The following is an 11,346-nucleotide window of genomic DNA, read 5'->3' as shown; positions in this document are numbered from 1 at the left end:
TGTGTGTGTGTGTGTGTGTGTGTGTGTGTGTGTGTGTGTGTGTGTGTGTGTGTGTGTGTGTGTTTTCTCTGAGGCTTGTTGGCCATTTTAAATTGGGTTAATGCAATGAAGAAGTACATTCAATGATAATTTCCTGAATGTTTTATTAAGAGCCAGGATTTAAGAGCATAAAATGGAGCTCAGGGTGGAGTCGCTGCTCCTCTGTATAGAAAGAAACCAGCTGAGGTGGTGCAGGATTCCTCCAGGGAGCCTCCATCTGTCTGGAGGTTTTACAAGAACGTCTCACAGGGAGGTGACCACATGACAAATCCAGATCTCCTCTTATATCCTCTCTAACCAGCGAACTACTTAGGATCCACCTGGAGGAGCTGGAGAGTGTTGAAGGGGAGAGGGATGTCTTCTAGATCTGCTGTTGCCATCTGACCACAGATGGGTAAATGAAAATGGATGCGTGGATAGAAGTTTCATTAAAATCCGTCCCGTGGTTCATGAAATATTTTGCATTGAAACACACCTTTTGTCCACAAGCAACGGTCAAAGTAATCTTACACAAGTCAAACATAGTCCACCAATAAAATATAAAACAAAATCACACAAACACATACAAGAAGAGAACTGAGACGTTCATTTATTGTCCACCCGTTAATTATCATGTTTTCAGCCTGGAGCTCGACTGCAACCACCGAGCTTGTCCCGGTGTTTGAAAACAYAACACTCCACCAAATTATCTGCAGGGAACGTGTAGATTTAATATTTTTGTCAGATTTCAACCAGCCTGAAACCAAAACCGTTACGTTCACACAGCGCTGTGTGTTTCCTCATGCTTGATATTAAGTGTGATTTCTGCAGTTGCACTACTAAAACACACACACACATACAMACACACTAGAAAAGCGGCAGTGTGAGCTGTTTGCAGCAAATGGCCAGTCTTCTGCAGCTCCCCTAACAGGGGCTACAGGCCAAAATATTAGCCAATTGAAAAATAGTTTGAGCAGACAGGCACTGACTGTAATTGGTCTAGTTCCTTTAGATGCAAAACACACAAATACTCAACGCATCGAAGAGAAGGCAAGATATTTTCATAAATGTTCCCCCAATTGCTCAGATTTGCATCAGTGAGGCTCCAGCAGTCYACCTCTGCCTGTCATCTCCAGAGCCAGAGCGTCAAGCCTCGTCACATTGAACTGGCATCAGTCTCAAACAGATTCAACTCCACAGAGGAATGTGTGGTAAACAGATGGATTTGGCTGCAAAAAGGAGTTCCATATTCAGACTTGCGCAAGTCTAACAATTTCACAGCACAAAATTTTATAAAAGCCCCCTCTCCATCTGGTGCGAGAGAGATTTGTTTTGCATCTTTTTTTTTGGACAATTGAGGACTGAGAAACAAAAAGAAAACGAGCTCCTAGAATCCACACTCTTCTGTTATTTGCTCACATATTTCCCCTCCCTGAGCGTGACGCTGTTTGCACACCCACTCTTAAAGAGAGATAGGAGAGAGGAGGGACACAGAGCGGCACGGAGAGCCAGTCCGTTCACAGCTCCGACTCCACCGGAGCTCCTCTGCCAGACGGCGCTCGTCCAAACCTGACACATTCCACTCTCACCCCGTAACAGCTGACAGCACGTTCTCCGTTTCCCAGCTGCACCCAGGAACCCACATCCAAAAGAAAAGACAAAAAAAGGGACTTGATTAGTTTTGCGGAGGAGCGAAGGGACGCCAGCTCTCGGCGAGGAGGCTGGGTCGAGGCTGGAGGGGGGTGACTGGTGAATGGAATGGAACCTCAGAAGGATGGAAAGTGAACTGAGGCACGTCAACCCGGACCTGCTGCAGCCCAGCAAGAGCTTCAAGAAGCCCTCGTCAGGCACCATCACCCTCAATGTAGGGGGGTTTCTGTACACCGCCCACCGGACCACCCTTTCCAAGCACCTGGGGTCCTTTCTGGAAGAGCTAGCCAATGGTAAAAAGGCCGTTCAGCACACCGATTCCATGGGCAACCCCTTCGTCGACAGAGACGGGCCAGTTTTTCGCCACGTCCTGAACTACCTTCGAACCGGAGAGCTGCAGCTGCCAGATGACTTCCGGGAGGCGGGGCTCCTGCGGCGGGAGGCCGACTTCTACCGCCTGAGTGAACTGGTGGAGGCCGTGTCCGAGTGGGAGAGTCAAAGGGCTGCCCAGCGGGAACCGGCGTTCTTGGAGGTGACCGACAGCCACGAGCGGTCTCAGGGCCTCAAGGTGTACTGCAGCGACTCCGGCTTCATCGACAAGGTCAAAGGGCGGCTGGTGCAGATCTCCAAGAGCCGCCTGGATGGCTTCCCCGAGGAGTTCGTGGTTTCGTCCAACGTGATCCAGTTCCGCCACTTCATCAAGTCGGAGCCCGGCTCGCGGCTCGTCCTGAAGGAGGACAGCACGTTCCTGTGCACGCTGGACTGTCTGAAACTAGAGACGGTGATGCTAGCACTAAAATCAGGCTTCAAGCTGGTGACCAGCCTCGACAGCAGCAAAGGCTCGGTGGTGGCGGCTGAGGCTCTGCACTTTGTCAAATAAAACTAGACAACAGGAATAAGAGGAGGAGGATAGGCAGGGAAGGAAAAGTTTACCGACTGATCTCACATCCATCTGAAACTAAGGTGTTGTAATGTGTCATTTGGTAGGAGATGGAGACCAGGTGGGTTGGACTGTCTCAGAGGACAATGTTTGTATCTTTACTGCAAAGTGGTGGTGTATAAATAAAATTATGAGTGATCGTTTACAGCAGAATGACATTTTGACATTTGCACTGCTTTGTATTACTAGAATATCAAAATAGCCCAGTTCATCTTTACAGAACAGACTAAAGACGAGCCCACAAGGAGTCAGAAGACCGACAGCTTTACCAATAGATGGTTTCTGCTTTATCAATGGCTGCAAAAGCCCTCACAACCAACCGCCATGTGCACTGTTGTGCCACTCAGCTTTTATAACAGTCTGTGTGTGTGTGCGCGTGTGTGCGCTTCTTTGGTGTAATGGCTTGGTGTTTGGTTTATTAGTCTCGCTGGAGCCTGAAGGGAAATGCACAGCTCTGTAGGGTTGATGACACAGACACACACTTCACATTCAACTGCTTGGTGCAAAGGACTGTGATTTTATTTTATTTTATTGTCGTTTTTGTTTACGTAAGGGCTTTGAATCCAGCATGATGCATGTGCACTGAATAAACAGTGTGTTTGTCAGCGCTGTGGGCCTCGGTGTCACAACTATTACTTTTAAATGTGAATATTTTACAAATAAACTAATAAAAGTGAGACAAACTCTTGGTTTGATGTGATTTTTTTAACTGTCTTTGAGGAAAATCCAAATTCAATGCAAACAATTGTGAGACTTGACAGTAAGGCTGTTTTTTGGCATTCAACAAGCTAATACATGTCTAATCCTGGCATAGATTTACAGTCTGTACTCTGTTAATTCCTGCTAACTGAGCCGGACTGAAGCTTTATCCCATCTTGTTTGCAAACTGGAGCCGTAAACTGATTAGATTACAGCTAATTAACAAGCTTAAATAAAAAGAGAACTGTTCTCTGGATGGTGGAGCAATAAGCCAGAGATAAAAGTAACAGTTTGCATGAAACCCATCAGAACAGCAGAGGGTGTCCTTTTCCTGCTTTCTTCCATTTGGAACTGGTTTCAAAAGAAATTTAAGATTTGCTAAAATTCAAATTGTTACTCATGTTCTTCAGGTTTATCATTCCTGCATGAATCTTACTTTATTCGCTTCATATATAAACTAGTGTATTTTGTTGTGCAGTACTGTATAATTGATTTGTTTTAGCTCACTGCAACTTTTCACACTGTTGCAGCAGTAAAAGGGTGTATTTATTTAGCAGACCCTAATCAGTTTAGTGTTTAGTTTAAAAAGGAATATGCAACAGGTTGTAGTTTTCAAAGGTTCCCCTTTATGATAAAATAATGTTCAGTTCTCCTCCTCAAACCAGCTCTTGGAGACTGACTCTCGCAGCAGCTTCACCTGCAGACGTCTTCAGGAAGGCCCTCCTTTAAACCCTCCCAGTTCTACTAAAGATGTTTTCGGCATTTTAAAAGTGGGTCAGTCTGTGCGATAAATGTTGCCCTTTTCCCTCAAGGAAGATCTTTTTTTATAKCTCTGCACAGCACTCTGATGTGACAGACGTAATATTCCATTTCCCTTCTAATGAACGATGTAATTGGTTTTAAATCTAGTTTTACAGACGCGAGTTTGGCCATCAACCCATTTTATAAAAGCAAGTCTTTATTCTCTTGTACGTCTTTAGGGCTCGGAGTATCCAGGGTTCTAATCTAAATCAGTATTTTTCCATCAGCAGACTTCTAAATTCACATTAATAAACAKTATGGTTTATGGAGAATTATAACACAGGACATCATGGCAAGAAACCCAAATCTGAAACTCAGCACAGGAGGAGAAATGTCAAATATTGCAACAGATCTGATGTTTGGTTTTAGTCACTTGGTAGCTCAAATAACCGTGCCAAGTTTAAGCTCCAAAGCACTTTGTTAGGGTTGGGAAAAGTTAAAAGTTTTAGTGTAAAATATGAGAATTTAAGAGCACTTTTTTTTCTCCTCGACTGTGGCGTCACCATCCGATGCTTTGATCATGAAGCACCGGCTGGACAAAGTCATCCACAGCTGCATAAAGGCTTAAAAACACAGAGCTGCTCTGCATCACCTTAAAATAAACTTTGTCAGATAACCATTTTATGAAAACAGCATAACAATTTTCACTTAGCCCTCTCCTCCGTTTAAAAACTTTCTGGAGGTGCTGCTGATTAAAAAGCATCTCTGGCACTGAGCGAAGCTGCCCGTGCCAAAGCAAATGCAAACCAAGYCTAGCCTGGCTTTTTCTCAAACAATGTGTCACAATGTGTGCCGGRATGTGTCACGATCCATTTGTGGAAGCTTGTGGGAGTGAAAACCTTTACATTTACACCCCCCACCCCCCCCAAAAATAAAAAAAGGGCTGAAAAGCTTTAATCTACTTTCATTACTAAAAAAGGCAAGAAACTTTCGTACAAAAGAAGCCACATTTGTTCTTGCTGCCTGTTTGAACTTTTAATTGCGGACCTTATCTCTACAGGGAGCGACAATCAGAGGGTTTGAAATGAACAGCATCACTCATTTTACCTCTATAATGTGCTTTGCCCCCACAGGYCCGCTGGAACCGCCTGCTCCGGCAGACGATGCCGTCAAACCGACGGCCGAGCCGCCGACATCGTCTACATGACTCATTTCGCCCACTTTCATGTCTGACAGGAGAGCCTCCAGCCCCGTCAACAAACATGCAACCAACACGGAACACCGTGTGCAGTTTAGTTTTAAAAAAAAAGGGAAGGGGGAGATAAAAGCCCCCCGACGCTGTGCTGTCAGCAACCTGCTACATCTTTTTGACAATTACATCTTTACTTAAGAACTGCAGATTGAAACGATGCTAATCTGTGAGTTCTCACCGAATCTGTTGGAGCTCAAATCATGTGCTGAGGTTGACACTCTGCTACTACCACACAAAGTYTCATCTCAATATCTGTGAAACTGGCTGGAGGTAAAACCATTTCTGCGTTGGCTAGAGTCCATYAGCTGTGGCGGCCATTCAGTGCAGAGTTTCAGACACACAGGCCAAAACATTTCTGCCTTTCACAGAACAATCCTGCTTTAGTCTTTCCTCTTGTTGCCAGGCAAACTCATCTCCTCCATCGTGCTGCAGATTTGCTCTTTCCTCCGTCTCCGAAGCCCCCTCCACCTCCTCGTCGCGTGGCCTCAGTCGTGTGGCTTCGCCGAGCCAGAAAAAAATGACTAACATACCTCAGATTCTCGTCTGTCAACTCCAAACGTGGAAGCGGCAGCCACTCGGGAGGAGGAGATGAAGGAAAAATGAGAGGCCGGGGCCTCCTTTTGTTCCACTTTAAGGCTCAGATTTAAAATAAATAAAATAAAATACAGAAGAGTGAGTGTGTTGAAATCAGCCAACCTGTCTGATGCCAGGATGGAAAACAGTGATGAGAAGCTGAAGCAGGAATGTCTGTGACCATGCACTTTTTTTTGAAAGCTTTGCAGCTTGCAACAACAAAAAACTACACTCACCTTCCAAGCCAGTCGTGCATGAACACACATGATCATATCATCAAGCGCCTTGATGTTGCAACTTCTGGATGGAGGATTACCCCGAAAATAKGGTTTAAAGCAATCATACCTTAGCTTAAACAGAAAACCTTTACTGAAATAAACCTCATAGTGTTCTGCATGTGAATGTAATATAATTGGAAGAAATTTACTGTAACTAAAGATGATTTTTGTTGCCTTTATGGTGCCACTATCCTTAAGAAAATCAGGACCCCAKGTTAGAAACTACAAAACTATCCGTAAAGTCTGAGTCCAAACTAMAGTTTTTAAAGAGATTCTGCTATTGCAACATCGTAATTTTTTTTCTGCATAATCTGGATAAGACAGGACTCCTAAAATAGTACAAGCAGCTGAGACAATCAAAACATCTGTTAAACTGGGCGTAGAAACTCTGGACGCACAATTACTGTCTGCAGCCAAATACTGAAACCCTGCATTTAGCAGCTTTTTAAAGCAGAATCATTTAGGTCTCGGTACTGATGAGTAAAATCCTCCCACACAACAAACAGTTCTCACAAACTAACCCAAAACATAAGGACTAAAGTGACCTGCGTCTAGAAGTATCACTGTCGGGCCCTAAATGGTTTTAGTAAAGACAAGAGTTTCCGGCCAACTGCAGTAATATACTGTTAATTCACGTGTCRGAGGAAATTAGTCCCTTAAAAAGAAACTTTAATCTGAGTGTTAACATCAGTGGCTGCCGTTCAGCTGAGCTTCTGGTTGGAAATATAAAAACAGAACATGTTTGACTTGGTTATAGAGTGAAGAGAGATAGAACAAAAATCAAACCAGGAAATAAATATATCAAACGTGCTCACGGGCAGGAACAGATTGCAAACCTTTCACGGAATTAGGCGATAAAAGCCTCTAAAAAATGAAACGAGGTAAACTGTGCTGCAAAGAGTTYGAGTGGACGGAAATAAAAGACAAAACTTCAAATTCATCAAACATTTTCTCACAGCCTGCGTCACSAAAAACCTAACGAGTCCTTCATCAGCCCCTCTGACAAGGTCGCACCTTGTTACCCGTGGTGATGCAGCGTCACGTTTCAGACCCCATTATCTCGTCTCCGTCACGTTGGATGCGTCAGAGCGCAGCAGAAGTTGTACGGAGCCTTTCGAAGCAGGAGCAGGGGACGAGAACGCGCCGGTGACATTTCTCCAACAAAAACATTTGCTTGGATCGCGCTCGTGTTTTTACTTTTGGCAACAAACAAACGAGCGACTCTGAGAACAGCGAGACGGTGATTCAGAGCCAAAAAAAAAAAAACAAAAACAAATGTGAGATCTGCTTTTTTTTTAATTTTCCTGAGAAACTTCCAGAGTGAAGACGTTCTTTTTCTCAGATGTAGCCTTTAGTAATCTGGCAAAACTCTTATGTTGGGTTTAAACGCGGTAATAAATAAATAAATGAAATGCAAAAACTGCTACTTTTTTCAAGCCAACACAGGTTTTCTGGGTAGAAGAGACAAGATCCTGTTTCTCACCTCCTGCATCAACAGTCAAACAGGATGCTTTGCACTGATGTGCTCTTAGGGAGCATTTCAACACCTTTCAGGTCTATAGTAACACAATTCCTATTGGCTGTACACGCAGAAACAATTTAACCAACATGAACAAATTAAATGTTAAATATACTAATCCTTCATGGATCAATTAAAAACATGTTCTACCTGTAATTTGAGACAGTTTGTGATGCATTAAGTTTAATATTTTTGGCCTTATTACTCAAATTAGACACTTTGTCACTAAAATATGCTTAAGGCATATATATATCCCTCTTGTGTTGGACTAATATTCATTAACAGGAAGTAAAAAATATATAAAAAAACAGTTTTGTTGTCAGATTTATTAAAATTTGTAACTGTTTCTGAAAACCAGCTGCCAGGTCCTCTTTAAATAAAAGCGGCACCATTCCACCAGTCCAAAAGCCTGCCTGTCTGATGGTATGGGGGTGCATTAGTGCCTCTGGCACTGGCGGTATACTCATCTGGAAAAGCCCAATCAATGCAGAAAAGTGTGCACAAGTTTGAGAACACATTCGTTCATTCAGACATCACTTTTTCTGCAAGAATTTGAAACATCTGCACCTCCAGCTTCATCTGCAGCAGAGGTTTTTWAACCTTTTAGCTTCTGGTCCACAAAATGCTGCAGATTGAGATCCCAGATATCACTGGTTTTCTGCAATAACTATGGTGAAAATATTATATTTAAAGGGCCAATATTATGTGTTTCTCAGGCATGTATTTAAATACTATACCATAATAAAGTATCTATGTCACCTTTAGCTGTTATTAAAAGGCTGTTTTTATGTTTAAATAGAAAATAAACTTATCTTCTCATCACTTCCTCTTCTAAACACCTTGAAATTGGCCTCTGTCTCTTTAAGAACCACCTTCGCTTCTGTCTCGCCCATTTCGGTGCGAGTGGTGGGGCGGGGGTGCTGCCATGATGCAGTTTACTTGGCATCTGAAAATACATTTCCTCAAAGGTATTTTTAATCTGAAAAGAGCTTCACTGAGTGAGAACTAATGTTGAGAGCTCAGCAGACAGTTAGGTTTCACTTTCACTTTCACCCGAGAGCCTGCAGGAGTCATGGGTGGGGCGTGTGGGGTGGGGAGTGGGGGAGGGGGTGAGCTCTGCCATGAGGAAGTTTGGCTTAAAGACACGTCCCAGGGGTGTTTCTGGTCCCCACCTGTCGTTTTACTCCTCAGCATGGCTTTCTAAAAACGCTGCAGGATTTCTCAAACATGCAWGATTGAGTCAAAGCAAGGCTTTGGGCATGTTTTTTTTATGAGACTACAACATTATAACATGATCTAAAACCCAAAAAAAGTTGATTTTACATGATATTGCCCCTTTAACAATTTATTTTCATTTGAACTGGTGTCTGGAAAACATCTGTGGACCCTCACTTTATGTTTCACTCCCAACCCTAGCTTTGGGAACTAATCTAGAGTGTATATACTCTCTTTGAAGCTACGTTCTGGTTAATCTTTAGGCTTCTGATCACAAAATGCGATCGTCTTTCCAGCACTGTGGCTCGCAGCAGCACAGTCGCCGTTAAAAAAATGGTCTTGATTTGAAACAATGAATCATCCAGCTGGTGTGAACACGACCCGAATAAATGATAAACTCAGCTGTTGTGGTGTAAAAGAGAAAAAGAAACTGATGCTCAAACATGGCAAAACAAACCCAAACTGATTTCACGAACACCGAAAACATAAAAAATTCTGAGCCAAATGTTGCTTTTTGGGATTCCTGCGGGAGCGTGGAGCAGAAAGGACGGAGCTGACAGCTTCAACCAGCTCTGACGGAGGGAAAGCCCAGGAGGCCTGAGCTCTCTGAGAGCCTCCCGGTGGATTAATGTAGGCAGAAGTCGGCATTGACTCCTCTAATAAAAAAAAAAACACACAGAAGGACCGCGCTTTGACGTCAGCCACCAAAACAGCCCAGCCTGTTGAGAGCCAAACTTCCAGAAAGAGAAACAGGTTGGATGAAACCTGAGGGTGGATGCCAAAAATTCATATCGCAGGCCCGTCCCTCAGAATAAAAGGTGTTTATGGATCATCGCTCGGCAATAAATATATTTCAAGTCTTATTCTAGCCTGCACGAGTCCAGGATCCAATCAGAACCTCTGCAGACCCAAAAACGTAGAAATAAACACCATTAACACTAAAAAGCTACTCAAAGGAATTACAGTAATGTGATCTTGCTATTTGAGGACGACTAATGTAGAGGCTCTCGCTTCTGCTTCAAGAGGTTTATTTTAAAAGACAACAAGCAGACACTTCATGCTTTCACCATTTTATATATAAAAAATAATAAGAAAAAAAGACATTTTATCACAGCTGGGTAAAGTGAACACGTCAGCTGGTTTCACATGAAAAACTTTGAAGTAGCTTATTTAATTGTATCTGTCTGGATTTGAGTGTTTTTTTTTCTTCTCCAGTGCTGCAGGACAAACAGTAACCCCACACAGCAGAGACACAACTCCTCCTTTTAGACCTGGTTAAATGGGACTGCTAGGCACAACAACAGCAGCAAATGACAAACCGTTTCTGTCATTACGCTGTTTATAAAGAACATAAATAAACTAAATCATGTCCCGAGGAGTCTGTCTGAGTAAGTATTTATTGATATAATGAGTTTAATTCCAGGTCAGATGCTTCCTGGGATGAAATAAGGAAATAATTCACCCTGTCAAACTGCAGCAACATGGACCCTCGTCTGCTGTGAGGTTAAATTGGATAACTATTTGTTTTCCTAACAGAGCTTAATCACACTTGTGGGCTCTGTAAACAATATTGAATTTTAAAAAATGGAAAATGTAGCTAGATTTTTCACTGAAACCCATAAATCCTGCATAGGTCATCCTGACATTTCTATATGCACTTTTGCTTTTTATAATATTTTACTGCTATATAGTCAAAAGCTTTTTATTTAGTTGTTTTGTTCATAAATGAATATAAAAGACAGAGAACATACAGGTTTGTGTGTAAAATGTTTTTTGGTATCATTGACAAAAAAAAACTGACATGGAAACCTCATAAATTACTTAGGAAACAAAAATAGCCAAATCTATTGCAGTACTGCATAAAGTAAAAGAATTATTTAATGATAAAGTATTGCTTATATTATATAATTCAATAATAGTTCCACATTTGATTTATTGTCCTGAAGCCTGGGGGAAAGCATGTAAAACATTTACTAATCCTATATTTATTTTACAGAAAAGAGCAGTAAGAATCATCACCAGAAAACATTAATATATCACCCATCAAAAATATTATTTCATCAATTGGGATTATTAAAATTTTATGAGTTGGTTGATTACATTATTCTGCAGGATATAAGGCTCATAAAAATGTATTCCCTTCAAACGATTAGTTACATTTTGTTAAGCAGGAAAGTTGTTATAATCTTAAGGGACTTCAGATGTTTGTAAAACCTAAAGTTCAGATGTAGTTCAGTCAAAGGAATAAGATTATGGAAGAATTTGGAGAGTGACTGTAAAAAGTCTGGTTCATTAAACTGTTTGAGAATAAGCGTTGGTTTGTTGGAGAGATACAAAGTTGTATAATGTGCATTTATATGAATTACTGTTTGAGGAATTGGAGTTTTTGTTTAGTTCTATTATTGAAATTTTATGTTTTAAAATTTTATATTTTAGAAAATTAGGGGCAGCTGTTAAGATT

The 11,346-nt window shown here is 41.9% G+C and overlaps 2 protein-coding genes across 2 annotated transcripts in view; one reads left to right on the top strand and one right to left on the bottom strand.

Moving 5' to 3' along the window:
• The window catches only part of LOC106519707 (general transcription factor IIF subunit 2), a gene marked incomplete in the record, with an annotated part of 61,379 nt that overhangs the window by 28,141 nt on the left and 21,892 nt on the right, over positions 1–11,346 (bottom strand).
• kctd4 (potassium channel tetramerization domain containing 4) lies at positions 1,458–3,296 on the top strand. Its single transcript, XM_014011479.1, has one exon. The coding sequence runs from the start codon at positions 1,772–1,774 to the stop codon at positions 2,546–2,548; it is 777 nt and encodes a 258-aa protein (XP_013866933.1). The 5' UTR covers positions 1,458–1,771; the 3' UTR covers positions 2,549–3,296.

Source organism: Austrofundulus limnaeus, unplaced genomic scaffold (assembly GCF_001266775.1).
Source record: "Austrofundulus limnaeus strain Quisiro unplaced genomic scaffold, Austrofundulus_limnaeus-1.0 Scaffold81, whole genome shotgun sequence".
In the NCBI taxonomy this organism is placed as follows: Eukaryota; Metazoa; Chordata; class Actinopteri; order Cyprinodontiformes; family Rivulidae; genus Austrofundulus; species Austrofundulus limnaeus.
The sequence above is the reverse complement of the archived record's forward strand: the minus strand, read 5'-3'. Positions and strand labels throughout refer to the sequence as shown.